At 44.7% G+C, this 16,913-nt stretch overlaps 1 protein-coding gene across 1 annotated transcript; it reads left to right on the forward strand.

Annotated features, from left to right (window-relative positions):
* The first annotated feature begins 5,364 nt into the window (after positions 1-5,364).
* Positions 5,365-15,805, forward strand: LOC129327204 (vomeronasal type-2 receptor 26-like). The gene is made up of 6 exons (XM_054975689.1): positions 5,365-5,477; positions 6,421-6,598; positions 7,195-8,049; positions 10,642-10,869; positions 12,777-12,903; positions 14,907-15,805. The coding sequence occupies exons 2-6, from the start codon at positions 6,563-6,565 to the stop codon at positions 15,803-15,805; spliced, it is 2,145 nt and encodes a 714-aa protein (XP_054831664.1). The 5' UTR covers positions 5,365-5,477; positions 6,421-6,562.
* Positions 15,806-16,913: the final 1,108 nt, after the last annotated feature.

Raw genomic sequence — 16,913 nt, forward strand, 5'->3', positions numbered from 1 at the left:
TAAATTTTTCTATATCTTCTGTTATAGCCTAATTGAAAGGTACCTAAATGTCCTGAGAATTCTTAGAATATCTGCCTCGGCTTGAACAGCAATGCTCTTAAGCGTTGTAACATGGCATCCCTGAGGCCCAAATTTTGATTATCCATTTAGTTGTATACATGAATAAGCATTTCATTAAAACACTTGAGCACATAAAGGACATGCGTAAGAGTTGTCATAAGCTTCATCATCTTGTCTTCAAGGGTTGGTTCATTTGGTTTTTCACAAGGGAATTGAGGGCAATGAAAAGGGAGGAACGGTATCTAGAGCAGGAAACTTGGAGCGAGGCTGATTGAACACAGCACAGAGCCTTTATCAGAGCCTCTTCTGTAGCAATGATGGCAACGGAAAGGGAACATTTCTCTGCCACCATTGCGCCTGCACATAATCATCAGCTGAACTGTTTCATGTATTTTGGGGGGCTTTTACATCATAGCCCTGGTGAATTGGACTCTGACCACATGACGGCCCCCCTGTGATCAATATGATGCTTTCTTTGAAGACAAAATTGCCCATATCCACTCCGAGTTAGATGCTGATATGGATGCATGTTCAGATGATGTACCTTTGTTACCAAAAATGGTCTCCTTGCAATAAATATGATTTATGAGGGAATTAGCAAGCAAGGAAGATGGCTATGTGAGAGGTGGTTCCTTTGTTACCAAAAATGGTCTCCTTGCAATAAATATGATTTATGAGGGAATTAGCAAGCAAGGAAGGCGGCTATGTGAGAGGTGGTTCCTTTGTTACCAAAAATGGTCTCCTTGCAATAAATATGATTTATGAGGGAATTAGCAAGCAAGGAAGGCGGCTATGTGAGAGGTGGTAACTGCATGGACTGTATCACCAACTTTAACTGAGTCCCCTCCCCAGTAGAACAAGTGAGTCTGGTGCTTAATATAAGACAATAACTTTTATTAAACACAAGAACTTCATGCGCATACACACCGATTAGTGGGGAAAAATAATCACACACATACACAGCGTCCTAGGAAATATAGCCTGAGAGTTGGGAAGAGAGCAAGAGGGAGTAATTATATCTACCTATCCTGGAGAAGGGGTCCAGTCCATGGAGGAAGAGAGTAGCTTTGAACACCAGCATCCTCAGCCAAGAAAGCAAGAAGCTTAGGGAAGTAACCCTAAGGGAGAAGCCAGGAAGCGAGCCCGATTTGAATGAGGCCAGGGTCTACCTTTATAGGTAAATTGTGTCCTGAGGTGGAGGAGAACCCACCTAGCAGTTAGGACAAAGACTCCAATGCAAAGCGTGTTCCCAGCACTTGCACAAAGGAATAGTTTTCTGATGAAGTACACTGGAGCGAGGTTAAGTGTTTTTTAGGGAGGGGATACATTGTGCCAGGAACGACTGTACGTGCTTATGAATGCCAATTGATCAGCTCCTCAATCATAGACAGGAGATCTTATCACGGAAGGAGGGAAAGGAATGTGCTAAGTGGGGGTGACTCTGTGAGACCTTTATCGCTCTGGACCTTCCAGAGCTTGGGAGGATAGCAAGACCAGTTGCATCACAATACCTCTGCATTCCAGTGCGGCATTCCTTACATACCTGGTACTCCAGGGTGGGATCTGACAACGGCAAGGGCTCTCTGGTGGCTGCGCTGCAGCCATTTTAAACTCCAGAGGCTTGTACCCTTTTAATATCATGAGCAGTCATATAAAAACTGCTATTAAAATGGCAGAGGCCGGGCTCACTGCTCACACCTTTGGCATCCGCTTGTTTGATTTATATGGCTACCTTTTGGCTTGTGGAATGCAAGGAAGTGGAAAAGATCCTTGGAGAGGTGAAGCCTACCACCAGTGCTCTTGACCCTTGCCCTTCCTGGCTGATAAGAGCGACCAGAGGGGGCCTGCCTGAGCAGGTAACAGGGGTGCTACCCATGGTTAAGGAGGCCATAATTAGACCTGTTTTGAAAAAGCCGTCCCTGAGTATTACTATGCTGGAGAACATCCGGCCAGTCTCAGTCTTCCATTATTGGGCGAATTGTCAGAACAGATGATTGCTTCCCTGCTCCGGGGGCTCTTGGAAGAGACACATTTCTGGACCAGGGTTTGGAACAGAAACTGCTTGGGTCACCTTACCTGATGACCTCCACTGAGAACTGGACATAATCGTCCGCTGAACTGTTTCATGTGCTTTGGGGGCTTTTACATCATAACCAGGGAATTGGCTCTCTCTGTGGACTTCAATACTGTTGGCCATATCATCCTGCTGAGCCGCTCCGGGACTAAGGGGAAAGGTGGTTCCTATAGGGGAGGTTGGTCTCAGAAAGCAGTGCTACCAGATTCCTGCTCCGGCTCTTGGCCGTTAGCCAGTGGGGTTCTGCAAAGTTCAGCCTCATCTCCCATGCTATTTAATACCTATATAAAGCCACTGGGAAAGGTCATCAGGAGGTTTCGGCTGTGGTGACACCACTATGTGAATGATACTCAGCTCCGCCTTTCTTTTCCACCTAATTCAAAGGATTCTGCTGGTGTTTTGAAATGATGCTTGGAGTCAGCTATGGGCTGGATGAGGGTGAACTCGCTGAAATGGAATCCTGACAATACCAAAAGTTCTGTGGGTTAGTAAAAAGGCAGCTGAGCTCATTAGTAAAAAGGAACCTGAGCTCTCTCCTCTTTTGGACAAGGTTATACTTCCCTTGAAAAGCAGGTTAGCAGCTTGGGAGAGCTGCTCAACACAGCAGTGAACTTTGAAAACCAGGTGGCTCTGGTGGTTTGGAGTGCTTTTGCACAGTTTCGGTCAGTGCATCAGCTGCGCCCATTCCTTTCTCCCTCAGATCTAGCCACAGTGATCCATGCCTTACTTACTAGTAGTCTGGAGAAGTGCGCAGCTGTGAATAGGATGCAATTCAATTGTATTACACAGTATTACATCTGGGCCACAAAAATGGGAAGCACAAATACTGGATGGGGGATACACTTCTGGGCAGTAGTATATGTGAAAGGGATCTTGGGGTAAGAGTGGACTGTAAACTAAATATGAACAGTCAGTGTGATGCGGTGGCAAAAAAGGCTAATTCAATCTTGGGTTGTGTCAAAGGGGCCATAGCATTGAAATCGCAGGAGGGCATAGCCCCTCTCTATACTGCCTTGGTCAGGCCGCACCTGGAGTATTGTGTGCAATTTGGGAGGCCTCACTTCAAAAAGGATGTGGACAAAATCGAGAGGGTGCAGAGGAGAGCAACAAGGATGATCAGGGGTCAGGAGACTGAGCCCTACGAGGAAAGGCTGAGGGCCTTGGGAATGTTTAGTTTGGAGAAGAGGAGGTTGAGGGGGGACATGATTGCTCTCTTTAAATATTTGAAAGGCTGTCATTTGAAGGAGGGCAGGGAGCTGTTCCAGTTGGCAGCAGAGGGTAGGACCTGAAGCAATGGGCTTAAATTACATGCACAAAGGTACCGGCTGGATATTAGGAAAAACTTTTTCACGGTCAGAGTAGTTCAAAAGTGGAATCAGCTGCCTAGGGAGGTGGTGCACTCCCCCTCACTGGCAGTTTTCAAGAAGAGGCTGGATGAACACTTGTCAGAGATGCTTTAGACTGATCCTGCACTGGGCAGGGGGTTGGACTAGAAGGTCTGTATGGCCCCTTCCAACTCTATGATTCTATGATTCTATGAATAAGCTCTGTTTGGGGCTACCCTTGATAAGTGTTTGGAGGTTGCAGAATGCTGTGGCTAAACTGCTGATTGGGGCCCGCTATCGAGAGCATGCGATCTCAATATTACAGTAATTTAACTGGCTACCAATCTGCTCTGGAGCCCAATTCAAGGTGTTGATTTTGGCCTTCAAAGCCCTTCATGGCTTGGGACTGGGTTATCTGAAGGACTATCTTCTCTCATATATTCCTGAATGGGCATTACGATCACAGGGAGAGACCTTCCTGACTATCCCATCACCTAAAGAAGTTCTCCCGGTGGGTGCGCAAGAAAGTGCCTTTTCAGTGGTAGTCCAACGATTGCGGAACAGCATACTCACAGAGGTGTGCCTTCGCTGCTGCCCCTCACTGCCAATCTTCAGGTGGCAGCTGAAGACTTTTTTAAAGTTCACTTTGTGTTTATTGGCAGTCCTCAACTGTGTTTTTAAACTTCGTTTTTATTCATTTTATGATTGTTTTATTTATATTGTAAGCCTCCTTGAATTCTTGCAAGGTAGAAAAGTGGCTAATAAATGCTTTAAATAAATAAATAATTTTTCCTTTACCTCCAACCACCCCATCAACATGCTTTGTTTTTGTTACATTAAATAATGGTTAATTAAAAAAACAATAATGTTGACATATTTCTGGCTCGGATCTAAAGTGGAAAGCACTTGGTCTCAGAGTGTCCCTTTCTGCAATGCCCAGCTCTATCAGGTGTTCATTTGGGGTATCCAGTCCTTACAGAGAAGGCTTGGGATGCAATTTAAAATATAATGAACAATTCAACTCACAAGCTGTATGAAAATTTACCTGTCTGCTGTTAAATAGGTTGCAGTTTAGAAATATCTAAAATATTTAAATAACTATGGCCTTCCTAGATGAGCATTGAACAGAGGCAGGAAGTTTGAAAGCAAGCAGCACTTTTCGAGCTGTTTGCAATGGAAACAGCTAGAAAAGTGCTGCAGGAGCAGCTGCTGCTGCTTTGCCTGAAGCTTCCCGAAGCAATTTGGATCGCTTCGGAAAGCTTTGATTCGGTATTTCTGAACTGGGCCAGCAATGCCCATAAGGAAAGGCATGATATAAATATTAACATAAATAATAAAAATTAATAAGGCCTGATTTTTGGTGATCGTTTCTTGCTGTAGGTCATTGTCAAACCATGTGTCACCTGCTGTCCCGCTAGGGGAAATTTTGAGAAAATTCCACTGCCATGTGAGAAACATATTTTCCTTTGCCATGTCACAGGAAATCTATAGCTCAGAGTAGTTAATTACAGCTCCTGTAATTATCAAATAACCATTGTTACTGTAACTCCTCTAGATCCCTAAGGAGCTCCACTAGCAAAATTAACAAACCAAGGTAGAAAATGCTCTTATACTGACCCCTATAACTTACCTGGATGTGACTAAAGGCAGGAAGGGCTCTGCGGGTCCTCTTGCTGCTGCTTTCTACAGCCCATCCTACAAATCAGACTAGAGTCTGAGTGAGGTTGAGCTACTCAAGACACTCGATTGACAAAGTAGGAAGAGATGCATCGGGGTCCAGAAAGAAGGTTTCCGAGCAAGATGCTAGTATTTGTGGGGTTGTCAGTGATGATGATGCCACAGGCTGTATGTAAATTTCCTCTTTTTAATTGCATGTCCAGTGACTCTCCTTTGATTCCTCACAAGTATTATCAGCTAGGAGACCTCATCATTGGTGGAATCATCTCTCAGATCTACATCTCTTCGGAGCTGATAACATTTACAAAATATCCTCATCAGGAAGAAGTTGAGGAACTCATGTAAGGCAACACAACAGTCGATCAGGCTGGTCTTACTAGTTAGCTTTGTTTGCATGATGAATGGCTGTCATTGAAGCTGTCTCTTTTTTTCCCATGAAGGCAGTTGCTATTATTCTTTACTGTATGTATACCTAATTTTTCTTGCTTAGGCTCAAGGTGGATCGCTTGAGACAAATAATGTAATCAGACTCCATAAGACATCCGATAAACAATGCAATAGGAATAAATTTACGCAAGTTAGTAAAAAACAACACAAAACAGAAAGGTATCAGCCATGGTATATCAAACAATGCATAACATTGGATTTCCAAAGTAGAAGACAATGCAGTGAGAACAGGATTAAAATGTACAATAAACATTGGAATAAACTACAGTCCTGTTCCTTCTATAAAAAGCATCCTCTTGATTCATTCCATTATACTACATCCCTTTACAATGAAAATCTGATTCAAATAGATCACGGCTTGCACAACAGAGGATTTCTGCTTCCCTTTTCTTGCTACATCCCCCTCTGAAAATAATCTTCAGGGATGTCTTCATGGAAGGGGCAGTACAGAGAACTGGGAATCAGCGGAAACTTCCAGACAGAAACAGCCTTCTGCTTGTGTACAAGTGAGTTGTAGATTACTAGAAGTAGTAGCAGTAAATGTACCTTGCTTTCTACAATTACAAATCCATATTCCAAGTGGATAATCCTTGATATAGGGGAGTAAAGACCCAAGAGAACTCCTGCAGTCCATATACTGAACTGAATTATAGTGAACGTTATATTCTGATACACACAGAATGTTGCAGTCTGTGGCTGATGCAGTGTGTAATTCTGTTGCAGGATAATAACTCAGAACTACCAGCACATCCTGGCCATGGCTTTCGCTGCTAAGGAGATCAATGGAAATCCACACATCTTATCCAACCTCACCTTGGGATTCCTCATCTATAATAATTATTTCAGTGCAAGATTCACCCACCTTGCTGCAATATTCCTTCTCTCTACACAGAGTAAATTAACCCCAAACTACAAGTGTGACACCCAGAATGCTCCAATAGCAGTCCTCGGAGGACCGACCTCTGACACTGATCTCCATATGGCCAGCATCCTGAGCAACTACAAAATGCCACAGGTAAGATCTGTGCATAGAACACTGACAGTGTTATCCTATGCAGGGTCACTCCAGTCTAAGCCCACCCAAATCAATGGCTTTAGGCTGTAGTAATACTTCATAGGATTGCACTGTGAATTTAAGCAGTGTGGCTGACATAAAGAGAGATAAGTTAGTTGCTGCTTAAAGACGAAATCCTGTACAAAGAAGAAAACACCTGATGATTCCTTATGCTTTGTTAATTAGAATGTGAAAAGTATTTAACTACCATATCCTACATGTCACCATTGCCATACCAAGTTTAAGATTATCTGCTATGATAGGCAACACTTCTCTAGTAACATAGGCAAAGAAGGGTCTTTCTGAACACCTGAGGTACTTCAGCTGGAATTACCAGGTATCTGAACACACACACAACATATGCTCTATTACTGAGTTACCATCAAGCCAAAAATAATCAGTATTATGTTATTAATGTGTGTTGCTACTTCTATGAGAATGCAAAGAACTTCTGCATTCCCTCTGGCCAAGGTCAAGATTTTCATGTAGGCACCCATTCACTCATACTATTTTTATTTTGCAAGTATATCTTCTCTTCCATCTTTACTTCCCTTAAGCTTACATACGGTTCTCCTTCAGTGGTGAATAACAAAAGCCCGTCTGTTTTCTTCCAATGGATGTTCCCAAATAGAGACCATCATTATATGGGCATTCTCCAGTTACTGCTGCATTTCAGGTGGACATGGATTGGTGTAATTTATCTGCATGTTCAGAGTGCTGAGGAGTTTGTTCACAACGTGCTCCCCATCTTTTCCCAGAAAGGTATCTGCTTTGACTTCATAGAACAGTTTCCCAAAATAGCCTCTTCCAATAATATTGTTGACGTGATGGGCAAGGGGATGGACTTATACAATATTGCCATGAGAAGCACTGCCAACGTGTTGGTGGTCCATGGTGAAATTCAAAGCATGATGATTTTGAGAATGTTGCTGCATTTGTCAAAATTTGAGGACAGACCAGTGAAGAAAAAAATCTGGGTTATGACGGCCCAGATGGAATTCACATCCCTTGCCTTTCAGAGAGATTGGGACTTAGATTTCATCCACGGTGCCATTTCCTTTGCAATTCACTCAGATAAGATGCGGGGATTCCAGGAATTTCTTCTGGGGAGAAACCCGCAACTGGAAAAAGAAGATGGGTTTATCAAGGACTTCTGGAAGGATACCTTTAAGTGCTGGTTCCATGACTCTGAGTTCGATATGAAGGCTGAGAAAATCTGCACTGGAGAGGAGACACTGGACAGACTTCCCAGCTCTGTGTTTGAAACGAGCATGACTGGGCATAGCTACAGTGTCTACAATGCTGTCTATGCTGTAGCACACGCTGTGGACTCCATGGGTTCCTCCAAGTTCAGACAAAGACGAGTGGTGGTGGACGGAGGGACCTGGAAGTTGAGTCAACCACTGTGGCAGGTAATGCAGAATAGCTCGGCATAACTGTGGGCAGAATCCTCGACAATGTGTCCAACCATGTCCTCTGAGGAAAACTCTATTGCCTTTGTATTCTTCCTCTGCTTGACGTTTCTGTCAAGATGGTTTTGAGTTCATATGCCAGTTTTGCATCTATGCCATCTGCTCTCAGCATACTTAGGAGGATCCTGCATTTTTCATGACTTCTAGTGCTGTTTGGAAGTGAGCCATTTTCAAGAATACTTTGGGCAATGGGAAATAGTATCCTTCCTTTAAACTATTTTTAGAGGTGATAAAAAAAGAGAAGAAAGGGTTCACCAAATGGGATTGAGGGCAGGGTGATGCAGGAATCATTGATATATTTTAGGCGACAATTTTCCCTCGGCAACATTATTACATGGCCAGGTTGGGTAATTCACATTCGTTTCCAAAGTTTTTTTACTGGTTCATCTCAGGCAACGTGTTGTACATCCAGTTTAGTAATAATCATACAGGGAGTAAACCCCTGCGAGAAGTTGGGGGTTTCTCCCGGCGGGAGAGTGGCAACGGGTGTGCCTGGCTAAGTATCCCGTTTCGCTATATACACGCTTCTTCAAAAGCCTCCATACATTTGCCAATGAAACCTATTTTGTTTGTATGAAGCAGGAGTCGTATAACATGTGAATTTCCTTATTTTAATCCTGGGCAAAACCTCTATCCTTTCTCGATCTCCTCTCCTTCACATGTTATACGACTCCTGCTTCATACAAACAAAATAGGTTTCATTGGCAAATGTATGGAGGCTTTTGAAGAAGCGTGTATATAGCGAAACGGGATACTTAGCCAGGCACACCCGTTGCCACTCTCCCGCTGGGAGAAACCCCCAACTTCTCGCGGGGGTTTACTCCCTGTATGCTTATTACTAAACTGGATGTACAACACGTTGCCTGAGATGAACCAGTAAAAAAACTTTGGAAACGAATTTGCGTCCTTTCACGGTCCTTTTTCACTTCAGCTTGGTTTTCAATTGTGACCGTTCCCACCTTTGGTTTGTTGGGTAATTCACATGACAAAAGAAACCAGATTCCTAACAATGAAAATAGTGTCAACTTGTTGCCAACAGCATGTTAGCTATAATTCTCCAATATAAAAGATGATTTTATGTAGATATAGATATAATTTATGGTTTTTTCTACTCCACTTTCCTCACTGAGATTTAAGGCAGACGATGCAGTGTCAGTCAATACGATCAACAACTGGGGCATTCAATAAACAATGCAAATGAAATCTGAAAACAAGCAGAAATCTGTTACAGAGCTGAAAGACAGCATAAGCAATTTAATATACGTATTAATCAATGCAGAAGCTGTTACCTGAAGTGGTCTCCTTGCGATAAATATGATTCATGGGGGAATTAGCTAGCAAGGAAGACGGCTATATGAGAGGCAGTAACTGGAATCTATCACCTTTGTATACCAGGTCCCTTCCGACAATAGAACAAGCGAGTCTGGTGCTTAATATTAAACAATAACTTTTATTGAATACAAGAACTTCATGCGCATACACACCAATTATGGGGGAAATAATCACACACACACACAGAGTCCTAGGAAGTATAGCCAGAGATTTGGGAATAGAATGAGAGGGAGTAATTATATCTTCCTATCCTGGAGAAGGGGTCCAGTCCATGGTGAGAAGAGAGAGAGAGAAGAGCTTCAAATGGCCAGCGTCCTCAGCAAGGCAAGAGGCCTAGAGCGAACCTCAAGGGATCAGCGCTTGTGGATCCAGAAACATGTTCAAAGGAGGAGAGGCTTAGGGAAGTGACCCTAAGGGAGAAGCCAGGAAGCTTGCACAATTTGAATGGGGCCAGAGCTCTACCTTTATAGGTGAAATGTGCCCTGAGGTGGAGGAGAGTCCTCCTAGCAGTTAGGACAAAGACTCCAATGGCTAGTTCCTGGGCTAGACAAAAGGCTTGAGTACTTTGATTGATAGCTGCCGGGGTGTGTGGATACAGATGCAAAACTAGTTATAGCGCTGCACAAAAGGGACAGTTTTCCTGATGAAGTACACCGGAGCTAGGTTAAGTGTATTTAGGGAGGGGATACATTGTGCCAGGAATGACGGTACATGCTTATGAATGTCATTTGATTAGCCCCTCAATCACAGATAGGAGATCTCATCACAGAAGGAGGGAGAGGAATGTGCTAAGTGGGACTGACGCTGCAAGTCCTTTGTTGTGCTGGTCACCGGCGAGGCCAGGGAGATAGCAAGTCCAATCGCCGCTTAATCACCCCACATTCCTTTGTGGCATTCCGTTCATGCCAAGTCTCCCGGGTGGGATGTAGCAATGGCAGAGGCTCTCTGGCTGGCTAAACTGCAGCCATTTTAAACTCCAGAGCCTTGTACACTTTTAATATTACACACAGCTGTTTACAAACTGCTGTACAACTGGCGGAGGCCAGGCTGACTGCTTACAAAGCTACTTCATAGGCACATACTTACATCAACATACAGTATATTTTGTTACAGTACAGCCTTCCTGCCTATGTAAAATAGTCCTCCTGGAAACCAGGAGATATTTATATCCTTATAAATGTATTTTGTCTTTCTGTTTAGCTCCACCATTTTCTGAGAAGCATCTCATTTAACAACAGTGCTGGAGAAGAGGTTTCCTTTGACCAAAATGGGGAATTGGTAGCTAGATTTGATATTCTCAGCTGGGTCACTTTCTCAAACCAGTCCTTTCTTAGAGTCAAAGTTGGAAGGATAGACCCAAAGGCTCCCCCAGATAAAGTATTCATCATTTCTGAAGATGCTATTGTGTGGCCGAGCAGATTTGATCAGGTAGGAGCTATACACATTTGAGGATAATGATAGTCATTTTCCCAACATTCAAAAAGTGGTTCAATACTCCATCCATATTTTCTGAGGAGGGGCTCAGCTGAAGCACAATTTCTAACCCTTAGGTTAATTTGGTGACTATTTTAAGTTATATTGCTATATTTTGTACATATTTATCAAAGTATTGATACCCCATTCACACAAGAACATACAGAAGAGATGTGTAAGATAAAAGCAGCATTAAACAGAGATCTAAAAAAATAGGATCATAACAACAGTAACCACAAAATAATAACCAAGACAGGAAGAAAATTGATTCATTTGAAATATGATGTTGGAGGAGAGTTCTGCGGATACCACGGACAGTGAAAAAGATAAATAAGTGGGTACTAGATCAAATCAAGCCTGAATTCTCCCTAGAAGCTAAAATTACAAGACTGAAGCTATCATATTCTGGTCACATCATGAGAAGACAAGATTCTCTGGAAAAGTCAATAATGCTAGGAAAAGTTGAAGGGAGTAGGAAAAGAGGAAGATCTAAAACGAGATGGCTTGACTCAATAAAAGAAGCCACGTCCTCCAGTTTGCAGGATCTGAACAAGCCTGTTAATGATAGGACATTTTGGAGGTCTTTCATTCATAAGGTCACCGTAGCTCGGAGGTGAATTGACGGCACATAACACACACCAGCAGAGAAGAAACAGGAAATCAAAGCAATAAATTCTGGATTTAAAAAAATGCAAGTAGGGTTAGACAGAGGCTGATATAAGACTGTGAATCTGGTGTCAGGCCCTGTCTCTGGCGCTCACTCACTTTGCATCTGATGAATGGTACACAAGTGAAATCCTCTGGAGGAGATCTTAACCACTGTTGGATTGCCATGAGAGAAGATGATTTCACACAGGGTTCTGGTACCGTATTGTGTGTCAATTACAAACATTTAACTCCTACCAAATTCAAAGGCCACAGGCAAAATAAAATAAATACAGCGGACAACATACAAAGTGATGGAAAACAAGAAATTGTATCAAAAGCTAGAAATTAATGGTAAACATTTCTACCAGGGCTTTTTTCCCTGCCAGAATGCTCCAGAACGGCATTCCAGCACCTCTCCATGTGTGGTGGCTCCACCCCCTGATCTCCAGATGGAGATCAGTTCCTCTGGAGCAAATGGCCATTAAGGTAAGCCTGCTTCTGGGGTGGGGGGGAAGCACACTTAGTGGGAGGGTGAGGGAACGTCCTGGAATGGGCTGCTGCTGAGCAGGGGAGTGCTCTCCCATGTGGCAGCAGCCTTTTCCAGACCACTTTGGGCCTGATACGGGCCATTTTGGCCCCATTTTGGCCCAATGTTGGCCCTAAATGGCCAGAATCATGCCCAAAACGGTCAGGATCAGGCTGCTGCTGGGTGGGGGAGTGCTCCCCCATGCCACAGCAGCCTGTTCTGAGCTATTCAGGCCCAATCTGGGCCAAATTTGGCCTGATATGAGCCAAATTGTGCCCCCTGTGGAGGACGGGAGCACTCCCAGGGTGGCCATGGCCTGCATGCTGATGTCACTTCCTGGAAGTGACATCATCATGCAGTCATGGGAGCGCATGCAGCTGTGTGTGTGCACAAGTGATGACAGGGGCACCATCTCCTCCCGAGAGTTGCCCCGGATGAGAGTTCCCCCACCTCTTTCCCCAGAAAAAAAAGCCCCAGTGAAGACACTGCATGAAGCCTCAGTACAGCAGATATATGGGCCCCAAAGCTATATCCTGTGAGCCAAAGATTCCAGGAGGGGCAGCATAAGGAACATCTAGAGGTGATGCCAATGCGCCATTCTAGCAGGAACCCTTGTATCTGCGAGAAACAAACTCCCACACTGTATTATGCAAATATTACGACATTCTCCTCTTTCTGTTATGGGCAGGCAAGGCCTCTTTCTATGTGTAATGGCATTTGCCGTTCAGGTTACAGACGGATGAAGAAGGAAGGGGAGCCATTTTGCTGCTATGATTGCCTTCCATGTCCGGAAGGGAAGATTTCTGACCATGAGGGTAAGAGATGACCTGTGCAGAGTTTCTTGGCTGTGTTAACTGGGATGTAGCATGCGCACACCAGGGTACACAGATGCTCATTTTCTAACTAGAGTGATACTTTTTCTTGATTTGATGGTTGCCAACCTCCAGGTGGAGCCTGAGGTCAGTTTAACTGACCTCCAGACAACAGAGGTCAGTTCCCCTGGAGAAAATGGCCACCTTGGAGGGTGGCCTCGATGGCATGATAACTCCCAGAGGTCTCTCCCCTCCCCAATCGTTGCCCTCCCCAGGCTCCACCCCCCAAATTTCCAGGAATTTCCCATCTTAGAGCTGGCAACTCTACTTGGACCCTATGAATGTGTCATGACCTGCCCCAGCTCCACTAGGACGAAGAAGGTTCCTTGTGAGCTGAGAGAGGCTCATAGCTCAGGCTCCTCTGAACGCTTCACTGGTGGGTCTTATTATACTTCCCTAGCAACCTGACCCAGTCCCCATCTGCAGGGATTCAACCAACCAGGAACTCCCTGAGGAGACCTGGGCCCCAACAGCATCTCTGACTGACCTGGGCCCACAATTGGTGCCCAGCCAGGACTCTGTGCTCCCAGAGTTTCCCCCATAATGGAGTCAGAGCTTGGCCAAAGGGTAAGCATGGGCCAAGCAAAGGAATGCATGACAGGCAGCCTGGAGCCCACCTTATCCCAGTCTTTCCCAGGATGAGAAAAGGCTGTTGCAAGTCATGGCAGGAGCCAGGAACTTAACCAGCGTACCTGGAAGAGCCTCTTATAACAAAGCTGATTGCGAGGTGTCTTGCTGGTCCAACCAGCTTCATCCTTGCCAAGCATGGACAGGCTCCACATGTGAAGCTTTCAGGGCTGGCGCCACCATTGAGGTGGTGAAGCGGGTGCCGCGGGTGCTGAGGTGCCAAAGGGGACACTGGAGGGGGTGCTGGGGGTGGAGGCGTGTGCCACAGAGCTGGCATGCCTGGCCCACAGTTGCTGCAGTGGGCCAGCCCTGCACCGCTGCCACCACACGCCCCCAGCCATGCACAACAGCCAGGGCGGCATGTGGGGCACCGTCCCAGCCACCTGCCGGCCAATGGGGCCAGATTTTCTGTGTGATGACATCATCATGTGGTGATGTCATCACGCAGTCCAGGGGTGCATGTGTGCCCTATGTGTGCATGCATGTAGGGGCAGCCATGGGCGCCAGAAACCCTGGCACTGCCCCTGGAAGCTTTTATTCTCTCTCTACTTCCCTGTGGTGAGACTGTTGCACAAATTGCAAGTTTGTTTGACAGGGTGTGGTTTGCCCAAAAATTACACCAAACTGTAGGCCGTTGAAGAGGAAAGATTTATTCCAGGGATAAATGGGGTACAGAGTAAAGGTACAACAAAAGTTCTGACCCTGCCCAAATTAGGCAGAAAGGATCTTTTTATACCTTGCCTTTCTGAGGCAAAGCCCACCCTCTGTTCTTTGACTGCTTCTAGGTTTTAAGTAGAATTTCCCTACTTCCTTATCTACTAGTTTTAACTGGCTTTGCTTTCTGCTTCTATGGTTTTGTTGTTTCAGCTGTTCTTATACATCTGCACAGTCAAGGTCAAGCAAACTAAGCTCTTGTCTACATTGCATGCGAACCGTATGGCAGTGATCTTGTTCATAATTTTGCTCACAAGACCACTATTAGGGACCCAGAGACAGTTGGCCTACGCTGCTATCCAGGGCAGGGAAAAAAAGAGTTCCATGTACACCAGATGGTCCCTGAAGTAGTATAGATAATACAACAAACCCAAATAAAATAAGGTGAGAGAAGATTACCTTTGTGATTGGATTGAGTTCCCATTGACAAGTCCAAATGCATAGGTTTCTCCTGAACCACCCCGACGTATACACTGAAAGACAACACATTTTCCCCATGGCTTTCAAACTGAGATTGGCTTTCAGGGCTAAATAGAGAGGGCAGGATTCTGGCATTCATTATATGTTGGGTTGCTGGGTATATAAACCATATTATCTTTTTTCAGATATGGATGAATGTTTCCCATGTCCAGAAGATCAGTATCCAAACAATGAGCAGAATTTATGCATTCTCAAAGTTAAAAGTTTCTTATCTTATGAAGAACCATTGGGAGTCAGCCTGGCTATTTCTGCCCTTTCCTTATCATTCATCACGGTTCTAGTCTTTGGGACCTTTGTTAAATACCATGACACCCCCATAGTCAAAGCCAACAACCGGCACCTCACCTACACTCTTCTCATCTCCCTCCTGCTATCTTTCCTTTGTGCTTTACTATTCATTGGCCGACCTGAGAAGGGCACATGCCTCCTTCGACAAATGGCTTTTGGTATAATATTCTCTCTAGCAGTTTCTTGTGTCTTAGCCAAAACCACCACTGTGGTGCTAGCATTCATGGCCACCAAACCAGGATCAAGTATCAGGAACTGGGTGGGGAGACGGCTGACCGTTTGCATCGTTCTTTTCAGCTGTCTTATACAAGCCACCATATGCACTGGCTGGCTGGCAACCTCTCCTCCATTCCCAGATTTTGACATGCACTCAATGACTGAAGAAATTGTACTGGAATGTAATGAAGGATCGGTCACCAAGTTTTACTGTGTCTTGGGATTCTTGGGGTTCCTGGCCGTTGTCAGCTTCACTGTGGCTTTCCTAGCTAGGAGGTTACCTGACAGTTTCAATGAATCCAAGTTCATCACCTTTAGCATGTTGGTCTTTTGCAGTGTTTGGCTGACCTTTATTCCAACCTACTTGAGCGCCAAAGGGAAATACATGGTGGCCGTGGAGATATTCTCTATCTTGTCTTCCAGTGCTGGGTTACTGGGTTGCATCTTTCCCCCAAAATTATACATCATGATGCTGAAGCCTGAGTTGAATAATAGGGAACAGTTATTAAGGAGAAAATAAGTGAAGACCTTAAAATCCTGTGGCCCTGTTCAAGCTGAAGTTATCCTTTGCTGAGACACAATGTAAATAATGGAGTGTTATTTAGTTTTCTGGATCACATCAGTGACCCATTTAGACAAATGTACTGTTCCACATAGTGCCAACCCCTGGAGGACCTAGAAACAAGGTATAGAGGCTAAGGCCTTCCCATGATGTTATTTAGGGTGGTCAACCTCCAAGTGAACCCCAGAGGCCTCTCAGAAGTACAACCGATCTCCAGACAGCAGAGATCATTTCCCGTGGAGAGAATGGCCACTTTGGAAGATTTGGCACCATACCTTTCTGAGGTCTCTTGCTGTTACCCAATTGGAGGTATCCTTGAAAGTTGGGAGGAATTAGGATGCTAAGAGAGGCAGCAAGAGGGGGTGATGAGCGAGATCTCCATCTGTGTATATGGGAATTCTTCCTCTAGTGAATTCTTTCAATAAACAAGTGGATGTTCAATCAAGATTTTTATTTATAAAATAATAAAGCCCAATTGCACACAAAACACACAGCACACATACAGAGCTAACTAGAAAACATGGATGAAAGTTGTTGTAGGGTTGGGTGATAATTAACAATCCAGAAGAGAAGAAGGCATCCCTGTGATAGTAGCATTGACAGAACAGTGCTTTGTGGCAGGAAAAACGAGAGGCTCAGATGGGGTCTGAGGGTGGAGGCTAGATTAGAAGGCATGCAAACAATTGTGGTGGAAGGGTAGTACAATTATACTGTGGAACCTGGGGCAGGATTGCACCTTCTGCCCAAAACAGTAACTGAAGGGCTATCTCTGGGGTGAGACAATAAATCTGGAAAGGTTTGATTACACCTTCCTGGGTGTTACTAAAGTTAAGCCCCGCGATGGTGGGATGGGAGTGGCTATCACAGCCCTGAATAGCCTGGAATGGGAGAGTGGATATGCAGAAGATTGGCATGGTGTGGGATTGATTAATTCAGGGACTCCTGGAAGACCCTATTGCCTTAGAATCTTTGTACATCTCTGGTTGTGTGGGGCTGAAAACTAGACTCACCTGGTGACTCACATGTCAGTAATTTTTGAGCTTCTGGCCAGGAGCTAGCAGCGATT

This window comes from Eublepharis macularius, chromosome 4 (genome assembly GCF_028583425.1).
Source record: "Eublepharis macularius isolate TG4126 chromosome 4, MPM_Emac_v1.0, whole genome shotgun sequence".
Lineage (NCBI taxonomy): Eukaryota > Metazoa > Chordata > Lepidosauria > Squamata > Eublepharidae > Eublepharis > Eublepharis macularius.

Bases quoted from the DNA above. Each gene is read 5' to 3' on its own strand.
- LOC129327204 (XM_054975689.1), top strand. From the start codon at position 6,563: ATGGCCAGCATCCTGAGCAACTACAAAATGCCACAG. The intron at 8,050-10,641 runs GTAATGCAGAAT...CTTTCTGTTTAG, and splicing joins TGAGTCAACCACTGTGGCAG to CTCCACCATTTTCTGAGAAG. The intron at 10,870-12,776 runs GTAGGAGCTATA...TGTTATGGGCAG, and splicing joins GGCCGAGCAGATTTGATCAG to GCAAGGCCTCTTTCTATGTG.